Genomic DNA, 23248 nt, shown 5'->3' with positions numbered 1-23248 from the left:
AATCCCTATTAAAAAGCGAACTGTGCATCAGCTCCTTAACAGATGCAGCATGCCTTGACGTCAGGGATGTTTGAAAAGCAAGTAAGTTTTGCAGGATATGAAAGATGCTTAAAGCAAGCTGGGAATGTTCTCAAAGGAAAATAAAAACTTTTGAGCTTACCTTTTGTCCATGGTTAATGATTTGTAATGCTGAAGGGATTAAGTGGAAGAAAATTACTAGACTCTTACCCTGTTTCTGCTCTAGTGAGAACCTGAGTCCTTTGTTATAAACTTGCATCTCCAACCATTTATCTTTTGGATGTAAAGGGCAGAAATAAACTGTCCCTTCACAGTAAGGGCACCACCTTTCAATTTATGTGGTGCGTAACACCGTAACATCCTGTGCCTGAGTATTGTATGGTGTTGAATTATTTTTTTGGATAACCTGATGTGTACTAAGAACAAAATCAAGTTTCTGGCTTCAACTTGATTTACTTGTAAGTGCTAGTAAATAAATACTATGAACGTGCTTTATGTTCCTAGATAGAACTGTGAAATTTAATGTGTTAATCATGTAATCTTTAAAAATGTACTTGAGTAGCAGAGCTGAGTAGGGAGGATTGTTCTTTTTTAAAATTTTTAGGTTTTTTTTTTTTTTTAAAGATTTTGAACTTTCCTAGTTTGCAAAACTTAGAGCTTGGTAAATTCACACAAGCGGAAATCTCATGATGTTACACAGTAAGAACCACCAGAATGTGATGATGTTTCCAAGACAAGCATGGTTCTTGGGATTTCCAGCTACTTGATGGGAATTGGTAGAAATACTGGGAGAACTGGCGACTAATATTGTTCTTCATCTGGTTTGTTACTGTGCAGAGCTAAAAAAAAAAAAAAAAAAGCATGCTCCATGTCTTTGTTTTTCTTAAGCTGTCTGGAGTCTAGTCATAAATCAGCACTATTCCAAAGTGAAAAGTTTCCTGTGAAACAGCTCTGAATCTGCATTTTTTTTAAGTGAACCTTTATTTAAAAGAGAAAAAGTCCATACGTAATTAATGTCCTGATCATGAGGATAATACAAAGATCCATATTTAAATAATTTCATTTTAGAATCTCAGTTCAAATTTTTCAGATGCCAAAATTAGTGTTAATAGAAATAAGCGATTTTTAAAAAAACATTTACGAAGGATTTGAGGAAAGTTCCACTTTATGTGAATTCCTTGAAGCAACTTCAAAGAACTTGTCAGTGTCTTTTAGATACTCCTTTTTGTTCATCCCTTCAGAGCTGTTCAAAAGATAATGCAGAAGGGGATTTTGGTAGCTTTTCCATTCAAAGCCATAGGGGTTTTTGGTTTTGGTCCTTGAGTGTTTTTTGTATCAGATAAGTCTAGTTGCAGCAGGAGTGGGTTGATTTCATGGTACACACTCTCACCTATAACTGTGTATTTTTATTTTTTTTTTAGAGAAGTGGGGGTGTCTGAAGAATTTCACTAAGTTAACTTGTAAACTTTGACTTCTCTACAGGGGGAGAAAACTATTCAGGCAGTGCCAGCAGGAGCAAAACCTGCTATCATCACTGCCACAAGACCCATCACAAAAATGATTGTTACACAGCCAAAAGGAATAGGGTCCACGGTCCAGCCAGCCACCAAAATCATCCCAACTAAAATTGTTTATGGTCAGCAAGGGAAAACGCAGGTACAGTGAGGACCCATTTCTGTCTTAAAATGTACTCCTGAATTTTAATGGGAAGTAAATAATCTTTCACTGTGTTGCCACATTTGTTGCAGGATTAATATTTGTCTGTGGGGAATAAGACTTAGGGGTATAATGAGGTGGCCTTGATTCTGATTTCTTGAGCACAGCGTTTGCATTTGTCAGCTGTTCCTGGAGGCCTAGAGCAAACCAAAAGGATTTACCAAGCCTTCTGCATAGCTGAAACTGTCTGGTCTCTGCATAGCTGAAACTGTCTGGTCATGGCTCTAGATGCCTTTTTAAGTCTTACAGGTAATGGCTACATCATGAGAAACAAAGATGCAGAGTCTGGACGTAGGTTATCCATCAAATCTGAGGTTTTATTGAAGTTATGTTCTGGTTAATGTATGCTCAGGTTGTCCCTGCAACTTTGTGCAGTTGGTGGGGCTGTATACAGAGAATCTGGCTTATTTCTGGGTGCTTTCAGTTTTAGCTTTTTCTCTGGTTGCACTTCGTATTTAAAAGAACTGAACTTTTATCAGATAAAATATTTTGCATGTCTTGATTGTTCAAGACTGTATTAATTGCGGGCTGAGGAAGAGACATGCTTGTCCTTACAGCGCAATGCCTGTTCCAGCTCACTCGCGTAGCTTTCTCTTGTCACGCCATAGTTGTATCCAGCCCTGAAAAATGACTGTTCAGTGGTTTGTGTTAAGTACTCCAAATCACTGAGAGGTACGTTCTTGTGCATTGTCATTTACTTGGGCTTTGTCGTTTAATAATCAGAGGTGCTGAATTTACAGGTAGACTTTTTTAGTGAATTATGAATATTACATAGGTCTTGTACATTGATCTATTTGAGTGGCACCCTGTACTCTGATTGCTCAAATCTGTTTTCTTGAGTGCTCTTACTACACACAAAGTTTGTCTTTCTAATTAGGTTCTCATAAAACCAAAGCCAGTGACATTTCAAGCGACAGTTGTGAGTGAACAGACTAGGCAGTTGGTGACTGAAACGTTACAGCAGGCATCAAGAGTAGCAGAGACAGGAAACTCGTCTCTCCCAGAGGTGAAAGAAGAACCACAAACCTACACCGATAGCAGCTCTTCTTCTACAGAGTCCTCCCAGAGCTCCCAAGGTGTGTATTCATGTCGCGTGAAATACAAATGGACTGTCCCCAAGCATGCTAGCTAGTTTCATATAACTCACTGTGTCTCCATTTAGCACAGGTTTTCACCCATTTTGTTAGCAGTGAGTGTCATTGTTCACTTCCCTTACAGCTTTATTTAACTTTTATGAGCCATTTACTCTATGTCTCCGTTTCCTATGTGAAAAGTGGAGATAATGGTTTCTTGCTGGGTTCTGACTTGCTGTTACAATGCTTGTAGCCTGCAGCCTGTTCCCTCTTTTTGGGGAGCCTGCCAGAGGTAGGCAGTGCAGCAGGTTTGGGGGTTTTTTTGGCAGCCTGTGCTTCACCACCCTCTTTCCTGAGTGTATTGAAGAATCTCTCCACTGCATGACTGAAAGCTGTCATGTGACCAACATAAATTTTGGTTCCATCCAAGTAAATACAACATACAAAGAAACCTGCTGAACTTTGACTGTTTGAACCAAAGCTTTTACAAACAGCCAAGATATAGGATCTTTTTTTTTTTTGCTGCATCAGCAGTGTTTTACTTCGAGAGTCAATTGCGATAAAAACTGAAGTATTACAGAAAGAGCATATGCATCCTTGGCAGTGTTCAAAATGCTAATGGATAATGAGTAGCCTGGTCTAACTTTTGAACTGTAGCCCTCCTTTAAAGCAAGAAGTTGGACAAGAGACCTCCAACCCAAAATGGTTCTGTCATGACTTGATGTGCCTTCGTTCTTTTGCAAACAGATTCTCAGCCTGTAGTCCATGTGATAGCTTCAAGAAGTCAAGATTGGTCAGAACATGAAATTGCAGTGGACACAAGCCCTACAATAATTTACCAGGATGTATCCAATGAATCTCAGTCAGCTACTTCCACGATAAAAGCTTTGCTGGAACTTCAGCAGACAACAGGTATGAAAACACATGCGGTTGTTTAGGATAACTTCAAAGGCTATTGCTTGCTTAAACAGCAGTTTCTAATAAGTTTCATAATTGAAAAGCACGTATCTGGAATCAACTTGATTCCTTTCTTCTTATCCTGTAACGGTTTGTTTGAATCTGTTAGAAAATGCTCACTATCTATTTAATTAAACTTTTGCATTTATGTTGGAGGTTTATTTTATTATGGAGGTTTATATATTGGAGGTTTATTTTATGTTTTTCTTTTCTTCTAAAGCAGTGAAGGAAAAGTTAGAATCAAAGCCAAGGCAGCCTACCATTGACTTGAGCCAAATGGCTGTCCCAATCCAGATGACCCAAGAGAAGAGGCATTCTCCAGAAAGTCCTTCAATTGCTGTAGTAGAGTCGGAATTAGTTGCTGAATATATCACAACTGGTAAGTGACTAAGGTAATATGATGGTGGGTTTGCAGTTGAAGTCTGGGGACTTAATTTTGGAGTTTTCTTACACGATAGGTTTCGTTTTTATGTTTTCACTGTAATTTGTTGTAGAGAAAATGAGTCTTTTCTTCCACTCTTGAGACCCTGTGCAGGGGATGGAGGTTGCATCTGCTTTTCTGGGGCGTAGTGGAGAATATTTCTAACTGAAACAAGGGGTTGTTTCTTCAGGACATCCTAGTTCAACAGATTTTCTGTTCCCTGATCTGATGGAGAGGACAGGCTGTCCCACTTGTCTTTAAGGAAAATGTCTATTAAGGAAAAAGTAGAAAATGAAGTTACAGGAACTGTATACTATTTTTTGTGCATGTCAAGAGGAGTTAGACTTTGGGTTAGTTTAACCCATATTTGCAAAATGTTACTTTCTTACTGGGACTAAGTGAGTTTTTAAGCCAGGTGTGCATTTAGCATGCTAATGTAGTCCCCAGTTTCTTCATTCCTGAGGCTTTGAACTGATAAATTTGTGCTTTTTAAACAAGTAAACTATTCAAATTGAAATTACAGTTGGGATTCAGCTCTAAGTTTTTTAAACTCTTGACTCCTCCTCTCTGGTTGTCTGTTTTGTGTAAGTCCTCGACTCCCTTGTCTCTCTGATGTTCCCTACGACCCCAGAACACTAGGTGTGAGCCACTTCCCATATATATGTGAGAGGATCAAATTAGCTGTTTTCTGTTTTAATTTCTCAAGTCCACATTATTGGTCTCTCTACTTTACTTGGAAAATGAAAGCAAAAGTGTGTTGAAAACCCACATTGGAAAAGAGGAATAAAACTTGATTATATTAAATTGTATAAGTACATATCTGTAACTCCAGTGGTTTTAGTGTTAAATGTTTAATCTGATATTTTCATTTTTCATTTGCCTGCTCTGTACCTCTTCCCCTTGCTTCCATCCCTTGTATGGTCTAAATTTAAGTTGTGTGAAATTGGAGCTGGGTGGGATGTTACTGTTATTCTTTTAAATAATACTTACTGTATCTGGCTTCAATTTTGAATGTTTGAGTCATGATCCCTTGGATCTTTTTTTAAAACAAACTCAAAAGTACAATAAATAGTGTTAAACTGATCTTCACTGACACAGATACTGTGCATTGAGCTTCTATTCAAAGTTCCAGTTTTTGCTGGGTCTTGCTGTAAAAGTTGATGTAAAATAGAGCCCTTTGCAGGGAGGACGGGAATTTACAGTTGCTACCTTGGTAGACTTAAGTCCTTTTCTGCAGCTTAGAAGCTATACAAAGTACAAAAGTCAAAAATTTCTTTGAGCTATGATTACTATTTGAAATACTGGAGTTTTTATAAACCTTCAGTTGATATACAGGAGTCTACCAGAGAAATGCAGGCTGCTGTGGGTTGACTAGCAGCAGTTTCTGCTACAGCACAAAACTGGTTACTTTGCTCTTAAATTATTGTCCCTTCCCTAGAGAGAACACTGCTAGGGAATGCAGGTAACTGAGTTTTTGTTTTAATTTGTGCTTCTTCTTATTCATCAGTAATCCCCGTAGCTATATTTTCTGCTAAAAAATCCGTAGTAAAATAGTAAACAGTCTGTAATCCATTGTGAAATCTCCTGCATGCGCCTAGACCAAAGGATTAGGCACACTTTAATCTATATGGGAGCTGGGATTCAGCGCGTGCTTCCTTGTGAGATGAAGGGAGCGGTTCACACATCTTCGTGTCACCATTTTTTGTCTGTCTGCAGACTCAGGAAGACAACACTGTATTGGTTCACATTCGGAAGAATATCTACACAACCATATAGGTTAGAAACTTTATTTTTAAATGAAGTTTTCCATTGTGCAGGAGCTGTTGGGGCATATCCACGATGGATCTGGCACAGCATGCAGGCCGGTATTGATATAACCCAACTCCTTTCTTGGAGTGGGAAAGTAAAATTATCATATTAATTCAAAATATGACCTTTCTTTTAACTTTCAGGAAGGTGTCTAGAAAGTTTTTAACTTTAATTTATGTTACAACTGAATTTAAACTTTGCTTGTTCTCCTTCAGTTATTAATTATTTTGTAACTAAGAAGTTAAGCAAATATTTACATCTTAGTGTGGAGAGGCATAAAGTAATTTGGATTCGTGTCTTATCAGTGACTGCAATATAGAATGGTTTGTAGTGGTTTTTCCCTCAGCAGAAGATCATTTCTCTGTCAATCTACTAATTACAGAGCCATCACCTTAGCTCCATAACTCATGCTGGGTCGGTTCTAAAAAGTGACATAGACTCATGACAAGCCCTCCGTTTTTTGGTCTGTGACTTCTGATCAACATCACTTGCTTTCGTAATACCCAAACATTTTCTAATTGCTAATCTTTCAAATTTAGCCTGTGCTCTGGAGAGTATTTCTTGCAGTTTATCAGTGGTGGAAGTTCAGTGAGCAAGGCTTGCTGTTCTTAATTGCAGTCAATTGTGCAGGTGCTTTTATTGGTGTAAAAACCACAGAGTCACTTGTGCTCTACAGTGTTAATGCTGGTGCTGTACAAGGAACCAAGCTGGAAATCCGCTTGCAAAGTTGGTGTGTTGGGAGAGGTACGCCAGGGGAGGTTTGTCCCAAGCGTGATTACTTAGGAAACAGAGACAAAACCAAAACCCCTGAGTTGCTACTTTAAGAGGCTTCTCATTATAGATCTACACTTTAAGGTTGAAGCTAGCATACAGTAAAAGATGTTTTTCATACTCAGATCTTTATTTCACTCATATGTGCTTTCAGTTGAAGCTTAAACGCAAAGCAGATAGTTGAAGTTACTGCAGTTAGTTCTGGAGAAGTGCCACTGACCTCTTTACTTTCAGTCAGCCATCGGTCCCAGCCCCACCAGCAGTCATCCCAGCCCCAGAGGACTCTCCTGCAGCACGTGGCTCAGTCGCAGACAGCAACACAGACTTCTGTTGTGGTGAAATCTATCCCCGCATCCTCCACAGGCGCAATTACCCATATCATGCAGCAGGTTGTACCCTTTCTTTTCCTAGCTGTTACGTGAATTATGTAGGCTTGTTCTCAATGAAAATGTCATGTTGCTGCCACTGAAAATGCTAAGTGTAAAAGGAAATTAATAACAAAATTTTAGTATTGCTTGTTTTGATGGTGAGGGTGGTGGGATAAAAGAAAAGCAATTAATGAGATTACTTGAGACTATTAACTAACAGGTGTTAACAGCCACTGTGGAAAAGAATGCTTTCTAGGGGAGTTCTTGCTGTCTGTATGTCATCTCTTCAAAAGCAACAAGCTGCTTTTTTCTGTGTGTTTGTACTGCAAGGGCCTAGGCTCTTCAGATTATGTTGGTGTTAAGTGTAGGGGGAAGAGGGATGAAGCAGAATCTGATCAGTACACAGAGCACACGTCTTTTTCATTGGAGGGCTTTAATTTGTGAATAGGCAAACTTCTCTGAATCACAGAATCACAAAATTGGTTAGGTTGGAAAAGACCTTTAAGATCAAGTCCAACCATTAACCCAGCACTGCCAAGGCCACCATTAAACCATGTCCCTGAGCAGCACGTCTACACGGCTTTTAAATCCCTCCAGGGATGGGGACTCCACCACTTCCCTGGGCAGCCTGTTCCAGTGACTGACAACCCTTGCAGTGAAGAAGTATCCCCTGATCTCCAATCTAAACCTCCTCTGGCACAACTTGAGGCCATTTTCTCTTGTCCTATCGCTTGTTACTAGGGAGAAGACACCGACCCCCACCTGGCTACAGCCTCCTTTCAGGGAGTTGTAGAGAGCCATCAGGTCTCCCCTCAGCCTCCTCTTCTCCAGGCTCAACACCCCCAGTTCCCTCAGCCGCTCCTCATCAGACTTGTGCTCCAGACCCTTCCCCACTCCCTTGCCCTTCTCTGGACATGCTCCAGCACCTCAATGTCCTTCCTGGAGTGAGGGGCCCAAAACTGAACACAGTACTCAAGGCGCAGCCTCACCGGGGCCCAGTACAGGGGGATGGTCACTGCCTTGGTCCTGCTGGCCACACCAGGGCTGATCCAAGCCAGGATGCTGTTGGCCTTCTTGGCCACCTGGGCACACTGCTGGCTCATATTCAGCCAGGTGTCGACCAACACCCCCAGGTCCTTTTCTGATGGGCAGCTTTCCAGCCACTCTGCCCCAAGCCTGTAGCGGTGCCTGGGGTTGGTGTGACCCAAGTGCAGGACCCGGCACTGAGCCACATTGAACCTCACACAGTTGCCTTGGCCCATGGATCCAGGCTGTCCAGATCCCTCTGTAGAAGCCTTCCTGCCCTCAAGCAGATGAACAGTCCTGCACAACTTGGTGTCATAGAATCAAAAAGTAAGATCATATTTAGACGAGTACTGCAAGGATCCCAAACACTTCAAACAAACAGTGCAGATTGTGGTGAAATCTTACTGAAGACACTCCACTGCCTTTGTTCAATACCTGCTCAACTCTGCAGTGCTTTAACTTCCAGAACTTCAGTTGTGGACCAGGGCAGTACTGTGTTAGAGTTATAAACCTACTGCAGAGAGTGTGTTTTCACAGGTGTTTGAGTAGGCTGCTTCATCTTGCTAAGGCCATTTATTAATACATTTATACCATGGTATACAAAGCATAGTAGTGTAGATCTCTTCCTCCCTCAATTTCCAAAAAAATCAACCAGTGTTTTTGCAATACCCAAGAAAAATTGCAATAAAATTTTGAGGAAGGAAGGAGAAAAGGATCTCTACTCAAATAGGGTAGACTGTGGGTATATGGGGAGCAGTAGAGGAAATCATGGGGATGATGACTAGGCTCTCAAGAGGCAGAATGAGAATTTATTGTGCAGAGAGGCTCTGGCTTTATTGAGGAGCTACTGGTTCAACCACCTGATAATCTCTGCTGCTTCATATCCAACTGCCATGCAACCTTAGGGGCTTTCAACCTTTGTCTGACACACACGAGGGCTATGTAATCTTCACTGAGGATTTGTTATGCAGTTAATGTCATATAGAGACATTTTATCATTTTAACATGATAAAAATAGCTATTGATTGCTTACATAATGTGGAATCTCCATGTAAGGGTATCTTTATACATGAGTTGGGATTCTGTAATGGTAAAATAACTTAAAGTAGTCCAGTTGAAACATTAAAAATATTTTTAGATTGTGCATTCTTACAATTTATATTTCTCTTTACTAACTTGCTCTAACTTCTTCTTATTAAGGCCTTAAGCAGTCACACTGCATTTACCAAACACAGTGAACAACTTGGAACTGAGGAAGGAGAAGTGGAAGAGATGGACACCTTAGATCCTCAGACTGGCCTGTTTTACAGATCTGCCCTGACACAATCACAGGCACAAAAACAGCAAAAACTGAGTCAGCCACAGCTGGAACAGACTCAACTGCAAGTGAAAACTCTGCAGTGTTTCCAGACTAAGCAGAAGCAGACAATCCACCTGCAGGCCGATCAAATCCAGCACAAACTCCCACAAATGCCCCAGCTTTCTATAAGGCATCAAAAGCTAACCCCCCTGCAGCAAGAGCAAGCACAGACCAAACCAGATGCACAGCACCCCCCCCACCACATGATGGCCAAAGAAAGGCAACTCCCTACCTTAGTGGCACAGCCACAGCAAACTGTAGTACAGGTGCTTGCAGTAAAAACCACGCAGCAGCTGCCCAAACTGCAACAGGCACCAACGGCACAAAAAATCTACGTGCAACCCCAACCCCCCCAGAGTCAAATGCAGCTACCTGCCTCTTCAGAGAAACAGCCAGCAAGCCAGGTAACGGAATATTGATAGCATGCAAAATACACGTCGCTGTTCAAGGAAAAAAAAAATCAAAACACCAACCCTGTCGCTGTAGCAGTGTTTTGTCCTGGCAAGAGAGAACTCCTCATTCCGCTGGTATTAATTACCCCATCAGAAGGTTTGACACTAGGAGAGAGAAGCACATGTTATAGGGGAAAAATAATCCATAGAGCTCACAAACGTGTTTTGTTGGACAGTTTTTATGAATTTCTGCCACCACTGGTGCATGGAATTTGTCCCTAATTATTTTCTTTTAATTTTTAGATATGACACGTTATTAATTTCCGTTCCCGTAGCACTTTTTATTTCTGTGGAAATAAAGATAAATACACTGCAGTCTCCTAAGGCTCTCCATTGTACGTCTTCCTTTGTAGTTTACATCTTCCTGAAGTTATATGGTTTTCATGTGCAGGAGTGATTTGATTTTCCTGGGGAGGGGAAAATGTAAAGACTGAGCAATGTAGAGAAAAAAAAAAAAAGTATTTTAACTAACTCTGGAAAAGTACAATTTTTTCTCTTTTTTTGGCCCTTTCAGGAATACATGTGAAAACAAGAGGGTTAACAACATCACATGGGGATGTAAATCCCAAAGGAAAACGAGGCTGCCGTGGTATTATACTGCTACAATCTTTATCTAGCAGCCTAAAAAGCTGCTTTTCCCCAGGCTTCAATTAACTGTTACCATATTATTGCTAATTCCTTTGTTAAAACACTGAGTTTCAACTGTCTTCCTAATAGCAAGTATGTTATTTGTGCCATACTGTCCTTGGAAATATTGATTAGATTTTCAATAAAAAAAAATATAAAATAATGTAGCTGTAACATGCACAACAAAAATTTGATTTTCAGGTGCAGCATCCAATTGTAACGCAAGGATCCACTGTTACAAAGATAACTTTTGAGGGGCGTCAGCCTCCTTCTGTTTCAGAGGTAGCAGGTGGCAGTTGTGTGCCCAAACTGGCACTGCCGGTTACCAGCCTATTTCCCATGCAGGCATCTGTGAAGACAGCAGTAGCAGATATTTTGAGAGTGTCTATGGTGGAAGCTCAGATTGATACAAACGTAGAACGCACGATAGTGGATTCCCCAAACAAGGCCATGTCCACTAGTAAACTCGCTAGCGAAACAGAGTCGTCACCTTGTACCCAGGTGCCGAGGGTGACTGCAGTAGGGATGACGGCAACTTCCATCCCCCAGCAACAGACATGTACAGAATCCAGTTCAAGTCCTCCTGCTGTTGGTCCTACTTTAACAGAGAGGAAACTCGATGCACAAGGAATGCCTACAACAAACCAGTTTATACACATTCAGAATATATCACAAAAGAAAGCTGAAGAGAGTTCATCAGAAATTGTTATCCAGGTAAGAGAAGACCAGAGCAAATAAGGCAAAGGTTGAGCAGAGCAACCTCGTGTCTAATGTGATGATAGCAACTGAACGATGTTCGAGTATTTTTGTTTTCCTCCCACAGTTTTTGGTTCTTTTTCTGCTATTGCGCTTGTAATGGATTACTACTTCAAAGTGTGTAATTCTTCTTAAATTGAGCTCGAATTTCTCTAGCACTGTATCATTCACGATGTCTTCAGTGTATTCCTTTCTTTTTCTGTTAAGAAAACAATCCAAGCTCATCTAATTTTACAAAGTACACTTATTTAAAATGCTTAAAAATGTGACTTTCAACACTTACTATGGAACTACGATCTAGAATTTTTGTAGTATCTATTAGTGTTACCTCTGAGTGTAAAATTAGCGGAAAAAATGTAGTGGGGTTCTACTTACTGGGAAAGTTCAGCAAATAAGGTCTGGATTTAGAAGAAAGTTTAACTTCATTTATAGCCAGTCTCGCCACTTCTGAGATAAAATGACTATTGATCTTTAGCCTAAATGCTTTGAGTCATTGCCTAACTGATGATTGAGATTTCCATTGGTTCTCCTGTCTTAAATATGATGTTTGATGATGTAATACATGGTCATAATGTCAACTGAGGAAGTATTTAAGTCATCTGAGGACTCATAGTGGTATAATATGAATCTTTGTAGACAAGTTGGCATGGTATATGTTCACACAAATGACAGCGTGGATTAAAATGGTTTTATTGTGTATCTCATTTGTGTTACAGTGAAAATGCTTCTGATGTGGGAAATAATTTGTGTACAGAATTTTTCGAGTTTTTCATGCTACTTTGTAAAATCTTCATTGCAGCTAACTTCGCTTTTGTAGAAATCATCATTTTTGTATTTGTTTTTAGTCCTCATTTCCCTAAATAGACAAAGGTAGATTTCTGTTTTACTTCAAATCTGTATATATTGCAAATCTGTATTGTTTATCATTGTGGCTTGCTATGAGCTGTTTCAAAAGTAAAATACTGCCCAGAATTTCAGCTGTATAAAGTTGTAGATTTAGTTTCTAGAACCTATGAAAGTATAAGCAGAAATAAATAGCTTAGATCTGTTGTGTTTCCTCACCCTCTATGCTGCTGCAGCTCTGAGCCAGGCCAGAGCTTGTGTTGTATACAAAAAGTATAGCTAGTCCTTCTATCTGAATGTCTTGTCTGAAAAAGAGAAGGAAAAGATAAGGCTGAAGAAAGTATTCTGTCTGCTTTGTGTTTGAGGAATGATGGATGGTGGGCATTGGTGGTTCAGCTGTTGGTTATGCTGTCACAGACTTTTAGTGAAGATCCAAGGCCGAGATCAGTTCCTTAAGAGCAAGATTATTCAAATTTTATCTTTCACAACCTAATGCAGTGAAAAGCTTTGAAGATTTAGGTCACGTAATGTGATGTGCAACGGGCCTTATCTAGAGAAAATTGCTCTTGGAAAGAGAACATCCCTTTTCCATGAGTACCTGTGCTTGCGCAGATGCCTTTACCTGTGAAAACTGCATGTTAAAACTTAACTTTCTTCTTTCTTTCAGACTATCCCTCACTATTCCATCCCTTGTCACTCCAGCTCCAATGTGGTAGTGGAACCCAGCGGGCTCCTGGAGCTCAACAACTTCACCAGTCAGCGCCTCGACGATGAGGAGACTGCAATGGAGCAAGATGTGGACAGTAGCACTGAGGACGGCACTGAGCCCAGCCCCTCTCGAAGTTCTGCTGAACAATCCTAAGGAATTGGGACACTGGAGTGCACTTTAAAATATCTTGGGATTTTGAGTATCCAAGATGCCCTTGTATTGTGATGTCTTAGAGCACTTTGCCTGTTAGAGTTGTTCATTGGACCCTTGAAGCATCAGTGTGTTTTAACAAGACGGTATTGCAAAAGCTGCATTTTAAAAATTGTTTCCAAAAAAAAAAAAAATATGCAGCTACTGAGATTTAGTAAACCTGTGACAGTGGAATGTACTCCTGTTAAAAAAGCAAATCTGCAGCGAATTCTACAGCTCGTGCTATTGAAGCCCTTGCCCAAATACTGAAACAGCTTTCAGTGAAAAGGGATCGTTATTTTGCTGTGTCTTTTTGTTAGCTGTTGAGCAAAACACCATCAAAAACAAAAAAAAAGAATGTTTAATAAATATTTGTATTTTTAAATAGCATGTGAGAGAAAAAGTGTCTCTGACAGTGCTGGAAAAGCCCCAGGAATTTTGGAATTGGTTAGCTTTCTTGCACTTGTGCTCACTTAGAGTTAAGATTTTTTCATAAGCCTAAAAATATAGTTTATTTTTTTAAAATTCTTGTTGGTGAATGTTTGGAAATAAGCAAAATCACTAACTGGTAGCAAAGTGGATTTGCTAGTGGATTTTTGTTTTCATGCTTTACAAGAAGTAGGGTAACAGAGTATGAGGCATTTCTTTGTGCCATAAGCACATGAAAACCTCATCTACTTTAGTTAATCTTCGATTATTTATTTAAATATAAAATTTAAAGTGAGGCCAAGTTGTTTAAAAAGTTCCTGTGAAACAGGCAGGTGTGTTAATTCTCATACAAACGTGCTTGGGGGGTATGTATTTTGCTATAACTCAAGTTTTTGAAAATTGGGGATAACTGGTTCAGCATCTTTCGAAGTTGAACCTCTGAATTTAGAAGTGAGCTAAGGCTTTTAAAAATCTGTATTTTACTCTTACATGCTGTTTTTAAAGTGACCATTTTGGAAGTGTAAAAGCTTAAATTGGTATACAGCGGTAGGTTTCAGAAATTAGCCTTATGACTTGGCTTGTTGAAGCAATACATTGGGGTTTTGTGATAGTTACAAGCCACAGAGAGAGGTTTGGGTTCGAATGGGATAAGAGAACCAGTTTTAATACATTCTGCTAATGAAGACAATACTTTTTTTTTTTTTCAAATGTATATAAAAACACGTTTTTAACTGTTTTGTATAGATTTCATTATAAATAACTAAGCATTTTAAGACTTTGACATATCATTTAATTGTATATACATCTATCAGCCTAACTGCCCACTTTTTGGTGCTGAAGTACTACTGTAAGTAGATTTCATCCAAAGTCTAATACAGCTTTTTTGCGTCAGTCTTTTTTTTAAGCTGTGATTTTACTGTTGATATTGTAGTTAAGATTAAATTCCAACTAGAGTAATTCAAACAAAACCCACAAAACCTAAAACCCAATTTATCTTACTTGTCCTGAGTATCCACCTTGTAAGAACTACAGTAACCCCTAGATGGTGCTGTTGGTTTTTCATCTTAACAGTTATTTTATAAATTAAGTCCCTCTGTCTTTCATACACTTTTTTTCGCCCTTCAGTTTTCTTTTCCATAGCATTACTTCCAAAATAATATAGTTTATTATGGTGGGTAAATGTCCTGATAAATTCAACGTGCAAATGCCAGAATAGTGGGGTAGGAAGCTAGTATTTTTTGTGTTACCTTTATGTTGGAATAGGTATTCGTTTGGTTTCTGCTGTATTTAGTGCTCATGATGGAAGAGAATAACATGTATGAAATGAAACATACCATGTTTCTCTAGGGGGAAAAAAAAAAACCACCCACCAACAACAAACCCAGTGTACTGTTGTTCAGGTTTTGGTAGTTGCTTGGGAGCTGCTACTCTTGTGTTGGTGGAAATAACCATGACCAACAATAGTGACTAAGTTATGATCTAAGTCCTGAAAGTTCCCTGTTACTACAGAAAGAGAAAAAAGCTCTTTAATACAGATTTTACCATCGGTGGGGTTGGACAGACTGTTGTGCTTTGCAGATGCCAGTGTAAGGCATAGTCTGTGGTTTTCCATACACAGTTGCCAAAAGCCCAAAGCCGATGATGCGTAGTTCTCCTGTCTTGTATCAAATTTTCATTGTCACATGGAGTCTTGCAGTATTTTGAGTGTCCCTGGCATATCTAGGACAAAGGCCATGAGAACATAAAGTAGAGCAAGATTTTTCTTAGGCCCTTTTGCCTGAGAAGTTTGCCTTTAAGTTATGGTTTCAGGTTTAGGTGAACGTGTGTACTCTCTCCAGCCAAAAAGGGATACTAAAAAATGGTGTAAGGTGAATTCAATGCTCCTACTGCATTGAGTTCTGGTCCAATTTATTCTAATGTTTTATGTAAGATTCCTTTTCGCCTCTTTAGCAATGACTTTACAGCTGGTAAAGGTATGAACAACTACAGCTAACTATTCTGACAGTTCCTTGAAGGCAGCGAATCTCTCTTTTAAGAGCACAAAAGCTTTTAGAGTTGCTCTGTGGGGTAATTGTTTTCAGATTGGCAAAGCGAAGCACGTGGTGGGGGTACCAAGGGGCCATGTGAGAAATTTATAAAAAAAAGAACTTTTGTAATCGGTGGTTTCATTCTTGAAATGCTAAAATTTTGGGTCAAGATGTTAATTTTTTTTTCCTACTTACTTGATTTTTGAGAACAACTGTAAGAAGACATGCTCAGAGCGTTTGGCCTTTTCCCCCTTTTCATGAACTCTAGGCAGCACTGCCTGTTCCTCGTCCTGCCCTGCAGATGTGCAGATTTTTCATACCTGTCCCTGGGATGCTAACTTCATCCTACTGCAGCCATGTATCCACTCCTCACAGCCTTATAAATATCACTGAGCCGCTAAAAATAAAACATCAGTGTGTAAGATAACATTTGCATATCCCTTCTCCCTAATAAGCTGCATTTTCCTTCCTGAAATTACTTTGATGTCCCTCCTTGGAATAGAAGAAAGACGAGCTATGGTGGTGATGATGATCTTTGGTACTAGGAATTAGTAGGTAATAGGCTTGTAACTTAGCAGGAAGCTGTGGATGAATTGGAGAGCAAGAAATTAAAGAGTCGCTTTGAATTCAGCATTTTAATGTGTTCTGGCACTGCAATAGTATGTACACGAATTTTCAAAAAAGGATGCTGAGAAAGTGAAACGAAGTTAGAGGAAGTACTGAAATAAGGGAGGAGTTACATGACTTTAAAAATGTGTGCAATCATAGAGGACTATGCGTTTTCTGGAAAGATTTAACCATCAGAGTAAAAGTATTTTCAGCCTCAGTCTTTCTCCCACTGACAAAATCAGCTTTTGATATTTCAGGGCAAAGTAGAAAAACAGAAGCTGCTGGCAGTTGTATCATCTTACATGAGGAGGGCCCTTTGAACAAAATGTGTGACTAAATAGGTGGGATTAAAAAAACCCCAACATAACACAAGAGCTTAGAAAAGAAAAAATCAAAAGTCAGGGAAACTTAAGACTATATGCCTTTTTTTTTTTCCCCTCTAGTGTATAAATAGTTCCTGAAGTCTACGGGTTTCACCGATGAAGGTGGTTATGCATCCCCATAGCTACGCTGCAGAGGCAGATGGTTTCAGCTTGGAAATGTTCAATCCAGAGAAGACTCTGATCTTAATTTAAGATAATGAAGTAGAAAAATTGTACTGTTTGGGGGTTTGCCTGTATTGGAAAAACAGAATATTAAGCGCCTGTGTGTCAATGCTGGGCTCAGGGCTTGCTGTTTTCCCTAGGTCTGATGTAAACCACGGAGAATGATTGCTAACTTTGTGCAAAGTTTTCTTCCATGCTATGGGGCTTAGCATTTTAACCCTGCCCAAACTCTGTCCGGAAAATCTGTGAATCTGGTTTCTTCCAGTAAAAATGCAAAACACAGCTTATGATAAATTTAAAGCTTAATATCATTTATCAAAGAGAAAGTAAAGTAGTGCCTTAAGATGTATTCGTGGGTTCCTATGAAAAATGAAATTGTCATTAGGGGCATTTTTTAGAGGCATAGAAATGGAAACTTGAAAAAAAATCAATAGATTGAGGATAATTAACTAGGATTAGGGAACTTGTTCATCGCTTCTAGAGAAAGGGTCTTTGAATTATTTGGGGCAGGAAAGATATTAAGAGGGTTTTTAAGCACTGGGGACTGACAAGTAACGGCATGGCCTTGAATCATTTTTGGAGTCCAGGACTGTTAGAATTGTCACTACTCCAGATCAGGTCCTACTCAAAACTTCTTATGATTTTGGTTTTGCCCAGTACTTGGCTGCTTTTGAAAAACAGAATTTCTTGTGATAATATCTTGATTTTTTTTCTCAGCTTTCCATCTCAGTAAGTTTTAGCAGTTTTGAGATTTTCTGGGATCCCGTTTTCTGTAGCTGCCTTTATTAAATGGATTTTTGTCATAAAGAGAAGATACTTCTATCACCTCATGGGAGGTGGGTAATTAGGACTTTGGGCTCTTTGGGTTATCACCGAACCCTTCAGAGAGTGGTAGGCACGTCAGCCAGTCTCTCATGGACTATGTATGGGATTTAGACTCCATAGAATGGTTTGGTTTGGAAGAAACCTTTAAAGATCATCAAATTATGCCACTTGAATGTCCAAACTACTTAGCACAAATCTTCTGTGATGGAGTTTTTGCTAAAACTTTGAAAATTCTTAGTGTGTGAGCCTGTCTAACTTATTACAGCAAACATTATTCAGGAATTGCTGTCTTTATGGTAAGAAATCCAGCTTTTTTGCAGCTGTCAACCAGAACTCTCCAGAGGCTTGTAGGGCTCCGGTAATTTGGGACTTCCTTCACGTCAGCCTCTACCAGAGGCCAACTAAAGGCTCTGGAAGTCTCTTTGAGTAGGTTTTTATTGCTGTTAAGGAGCCTTCTTTTTTAAATATATACATATGGAAGGCATAACAGGCTGGTTGTCTCTACAGAGATGACAGTGAGTCTGTCGCTGCTGCCTGGTAGCCGTCACCGTGGCCATTGACTGTCTCCATAAGCGTAAACCCTTTGAGCTGGATGTTTGGTCAGGCCAGACTTTTCCTGCAGACTAGTTAATCCTTAACTGCCAAGTTACTCTTTGATACCGCAGCCTCTTTTTAACAGCAGAGCAAGCCGATGTGCAGGGTATCTTTTGCTTGGTGTCTGGTTCAAGACTGTTTTCCTAATTCTCTTTGTTCCTAGAAAGCTGTTTTCCCCGTAAGTTTAGTTCAGACCTGTAATCTGCTCTGCTATCTCCCATTCTTCCTGCAAGAAGATAAAGCTGTGTGTAACTTACATAATTTCCAGGGAGAGAATGGGAATGCTTGCACCCCTTCCTTGCAAGAGACTGCTCGGTGCCTGAGACCTGAGTAGAAAAGGGCTGGGAATGGTTCCTCATGCACTCATGTGCTCAGTGAGGTTGGCAGAAACCTCTGGAGATCATCTGGTCTGACCCTGCTGCTCAGAGAGGGTCAGCGGGGCCAGGCTGCTCAGGACCATGTCCAGCCGAGTTTTTGGAAATCTCCCATGATGGAAACTCAACAACTTGTTCCAGTGTTTGACCACCTGCACATACATTTACACACACACACACAGTATTTAAGTAGAATTTCATGGTTTTGAGTTTATGCCCGTTATCTATTGTCCTTTCCTTGGTTACCATTGAGAAAAGTCTGGCTCCATCTTCTTTACACCCCCATCAGGTATTTATACCTGGGGAGGGAATCCCTGTTCAGCCTTACGCCCAGAAACCTGAATGGTCACAAAACCAATGATAAAAAATACTTTGAGAAATCACTTCTGTTTTAAGTTTTCAATAACCTGACCCAAGGCATGACGCTTGTCTTGGGATGTTCGGCTTCTGACTTGCGTGCTGGGAGGATTTCAACTGCAAGCAATGCAAAATCTGCTGCTTTCAGGGCTCTGGGAAATAAATGCAGTTATAATCATTGTCAAGGCAGCTTGGAGGGATGATAGCCATGGGGTTTTGGGAGCATGAAAATAATACCAGGAAATAGTTTGAAATTATACCCAGAGAGGCTGGAATAATATTTTCCTGTTGTGTATCACGTGGAGATCATCTGCCTCCTCCAGAGTCAGATCAGGCACTTTCTATGGGGTGTCTACGTGTCCCAAAGATGGAAAAACAGGACTTTCTTCAAGGTTTTGAATTTATCCAGAAATTAATTTCTCCCAGAGACACAAGAACTCATTATCTTATAATTTTAAATTTATTTTATTCTTTGTTTCTTTTTTTTGTTTGTTTGTTTCCTGTCAAGATTTTTTTTCTTTGTTTGAACTAAATGTCACAGTGAGATGTCATAGCAAGCCTGGGCTATTTATAGTGGAAAGCAGCAGTATCTTGACTTTCAAAGTCTCTAGCACAGTATTAAAAGCGCAGCTTTTCTGGTCAGGAAATGGCAAAGGTTTGTTTTGAAATAGGCAGTAAAAGCAGAGCCTGTACTATAAATAGCCACATTGGGGTATCGTGAGGGAGGGGGGTGCCTTTTTGGACACCGGGACTACATAAAACATTACTGATCCTGAGCCAAAAGTAAGATTTTTCTGTTGTGATTGCCTTTCTCTTTGTCCTGACAGGTGGTTGAAGAAGATGCTCTTCCCTCTGTACTTACACCTTTGGGATCTTATCTCCTTTCATCAGTTTTCAACCCTTCTCCTGTTAGCATCTGCTGAGAAGGGTGGTCACGGGAAGGAAAAAAATGCAAGTTATTTCCATCTCTCATCGCAGCGAAGAGCGGACGTGTCTTACTGCTGCAGCTGGGAACGTGGCCGGTTCATGTTCACTTGATCGTGTTGCTTTTAGATCGAAATGTAGAAGTTATTCAGTGATTCTTTGAAAATAAGTTATTTCCAGTCCACAATGGTAGGAAGAAGTGTCCTACGTTGCCATCTCTCTCATGCTTAGCAAATTCTGCGCTCTCCTGCAAGCAGTCTGCAGTGGGGAATTAAATTATCCTTAAGGGCGTGAAGGGTCTTTGGAGTGTGCGTGGCACAGGATCCCACTGTCATTGAAGTGAAAATCCAATGTAAAGGGTCAAGAAAAAGAAGCACTGCTTCACTAGCTCTTAAAAAATATTTACTCGCTGCATACATTGGTTTTGCATGTTCTCAAAGCACGTGGGGGACATCCCCTTTCATCCCATCTGGCCATTTTTCTTAATAGGAGGATCTAGTAATGAGATAAGAAAAATCACCTTTAAAGCAGTCTGTCTAGCTAGAAATTTATCTGATTTTTTTTTCCCCCCAAAGCAAATTTTGTTATTTAACTGGAAAATAGAGCCTACTCTTTATTTAGAGGCACTATGGTGCTGCTTTTGTAATAAGTTAAAATAGGAACATGTGAACTCATTAGGAAAAAAGAAAAAAAAAAAAAAAAGAATTGACCTAAATTGTGGCTAAAATCCTTTTGGGAATGAAAAGGTTTCTGTTCAATTGTTTTTCATATGTGCTGTGTTTTCTGTTTTTTCCTTGGTTTGTTTTGGACATGAAATAGAAATACTATATTGGTTTGAGAAGAGGTTAAAAACAGCATGAGAACAAACCACAAGAAGTAGGAAGTAGCACAAGTTTAGTGAGAACAAAGTTTTGTAGCTGCGGTGTTCCCAGAAATAGGGATATTTGTTTTCCTCTCTGGACTCTTACTTGTACATTCTCCCTGCAGCCACATTTGGACTGTGGTGACGCAAGGCTCTAACAAAGCACTGTAGCGAGCTCCCACTTTCTAGTATTTCTTAATGTTGAAAAAAAATCCAGAGAAGGATTTGGATGCTCAGAAATGTTTTTTTTCAACTGCAGCAATCTACAGCTGGATGCAATAGCTGTTAGTGAGCACTGTGCAGCCACCTCTTTTTGCGTGAAAATACGTAACGTAGACCCATGGGTGACTGCGGCATGGTTTTAGCTCTGATTTATGATTTTTGCTCAAACCCACCACGTAAATGTGCAACACACAAGCCCAGCAGGACTAATTTGAGAACTGGAGAGCTGCCTTTCCTGTAAAGCAGTGATTTTGGTCAGGTTGGAGCCTGGCTAGCTTTGCCTTCAGGACACACAAATGCATTCGTTTGATGATACTGCTTCAGTGCCCTCTGAATTTGTCCTGAGGGATGGACAAGTTCTCTTGTGATCAATGGGATTGAGGAGACCAAAATAACAATAAAGATCTGCCAAAGCATCTCAGAATCATAGAATGGTTTAGGTTGGAAGGGACCTCAAAGCCCATCCAGTTCCAACCCTCTGCCATGGGCAGGGACACCCTCCACTAGCCCAGGTTGCCCAAAGCCCCATCCAACCTGGCCTTCAACACTGCCAGGGAGCCAGGGGCAGCCACAGCTTCTCGGGGCAACCTGGGCCAGGGCCTCAGCACCCTCACAGGGAAGGATTTCTGCCTCCCATCTCATCTCCATCTCCCCTTCTGCAGCTTCAGGCCATTCTCCCTTGGCCTGTCACTCCCTGCCCTTGTCACCAGCCCCTCTCCAGCTTTCCTGGAGCCCCTTTGGGGACTGGAATGACAAAGAACCCAGGAAGATGCTGCAAACCAGAGCTGGCTGAGTGCAGACAGCACAGGATAAGACTTCATTACAGACAGTTGTTATGAAGTGGCTTTATTACAAATAATTTTTATGAAGTTAGACTCATATTAGTGCCTGGACTCAGTGAGCAATGGCCTGGTCTGATCAACCGCAGTGAATGTACCACAGGGCTGGGAGTTACCGTTGCGTTAGGGTTAGCACATGTGCTTTATGGAAGTTTGTTGTGGCCATGTTTGGAAATAAAATAGGAACCTCAAGCTGAAATAAACTGGGATTGGGGGATGGGGGTTGCAAACTTTGAAGTTGAGGGTAAATGTAACCTGGATCATTTCAATTCTCTTAAAGGTGCAGGAAGACACAAGGACAAGTCTGGGCCTGGAGCTTTAGTCCCCTTGCAAGAGTTGAGTGGAAGAAGTGATCTGGGAAATTGCTTGCCTTGGGCATATGTGGCGTCTGCGGATGGTGAGTGGGACATGGGAAATGATGTTGTGCCTATGCCAGCAGGACAACTGGAGGGGAACTACCAAAATCCACTGCTGAGAGGTGCAGCTCCTGTTACGGTGAGACATGGTTAGCCTTGGTTTGTACCCAGATAGTTGAGTTGGTGGTGGCACACTTGTTTGCAAAGCTTACACAGGCTCTCAAAGTAAAACAAAGTTATCAAGTTCCTGACTGAGGTGGACTAAGCACCCTATTACATCATTCCTCCTCACCTTCCACCCCTAGAAAATAAATTTTAAATTCCCCAACTTCTTTCTTAAAGCTACTGAAAATCACTTTTCCTGTCTGACAACTTCCTTATGAGAGTGAGGTTTGTTTTCATCACAAAACATACTCTTGTTCTTGGTTCTGGCAGGAAGAATGTCCTTTGTGTGGTTGCCAAAGGACTTCATGGTTTTCCTTTCCCTTCTTCTCTCTCCTTTTTTTTCTGGACTCTGTGGTCATGCTACAGTAATCTCTACAGCATAGAGATTAGCAGGATAGCTGTAACATAATGAAGGGAGGTTTTCAGGTCAAATCTAAGTGAAGTTCCCATTGGAAATCACCAAGAAGTTCCTTATTTGGTTAGGACAGCTGTGGAAAAGCACAGGACCACTTCCTCACCATAGGTCTAGAAGGTCAGGATTCCCATGCCTTGGAGACCACCACATAGAAGAGGCCTGTTGTGGGTTGAGAGATCTGGGAGGAGTGTGCATGGCATGCTGACTGCATGGCATAAAGCAAGATGTTGATGTGTTGCACATGTGTGTTGTCTTTGGAGAGATGCATGAGCTCCCCCATAGGTAGATGAAGCCCACGGCGTCATTGAGAAGCAGGAAGGAAGAAAGAAGACCTCTTTTGTAGCCTAGGACTGATGAGCTCAACAGGTGAATTGATGCGTGATCTTGCAAACTTCAGGTTGTCAATCATGCCATCAAGAGGTGTGGTGACATCAACCGTGCAATCACCGCCACTGTCCCATGGGATGTGCGAAGAGTCCCGGATGTGATGAAATGTTACAGTACAATAGTGAGGATAAAAATTATTCTAATCGCCAAGGACCTCTGGAGTCTTCTGCAAGGAATCTAACGTACCTTCATTCTTCACCTTGTTTTGTGTCTGTGTGCTCTT

At 40.5% G+C, this 23248-nt stretch overlaps 1 protein-coding gene across 20 annotated transcripts in view; it reads left to right on the top strand.

Moving 5' to 3' along the window:
- Positions 1-14297, top strand: part of EMSY (EMSY transcriptional repressor, BRCA2 interacting) — a 42339-nt gene extending 28042 nt beyond the window's left edge. For 11 of the 20 annotated variants that reach the window (XM_075742584.1, XM_075742581.1, XM_075742580.1 and 8 more), the window contains 9 exons: positions 1501-1674; positions 2612-2810; positions 3555-3719; positions 3985-4143; positions 5902-5961; positions 7000-7154; positions 9360-9923; positions 10944-11312; positions 12865-14297. In XM_075742584.1, the coding sequence (XP_075598699.1) occupies positions 1501-1674; positions 2612-2810; positions 3555-3719; positions 3985-4143; positions 5902-5961; positions 7000-7154; positions 9360-9923; positions 10944-11312; positions 12865-13059 (2040 nt within the window). In that variant the 3' untranslated portion in view covers positions 13060-14297. The other 9 variants (XM_075742583.1, XM_075742579.1, XM_075742586.1 and 6 more) reach the window with 7 other exon arrangements.
- The last annotated feature ends 8951 nt before the right edge of the window (positions 14298-23248 follow it).

Source organism: Balearica regulorum, chromosome 1 (assembly GCF_011004875.1).
Source record: "Balearica regulorum gibbericeps isolate bBalReg1 chromosome 1, bBalReg1.pri, whole genome shotgun sequence".
Classification (NCBI taxonomy): domain Eukaryota; kingdom Metazoa; phylum Chordata; class Aves; order Gruiformes; family Gruidae; genus Balearica; species Balearica regulorum.
This window is presented reverse-complemented; position numbering and strand designations above follow the sequence as displayed.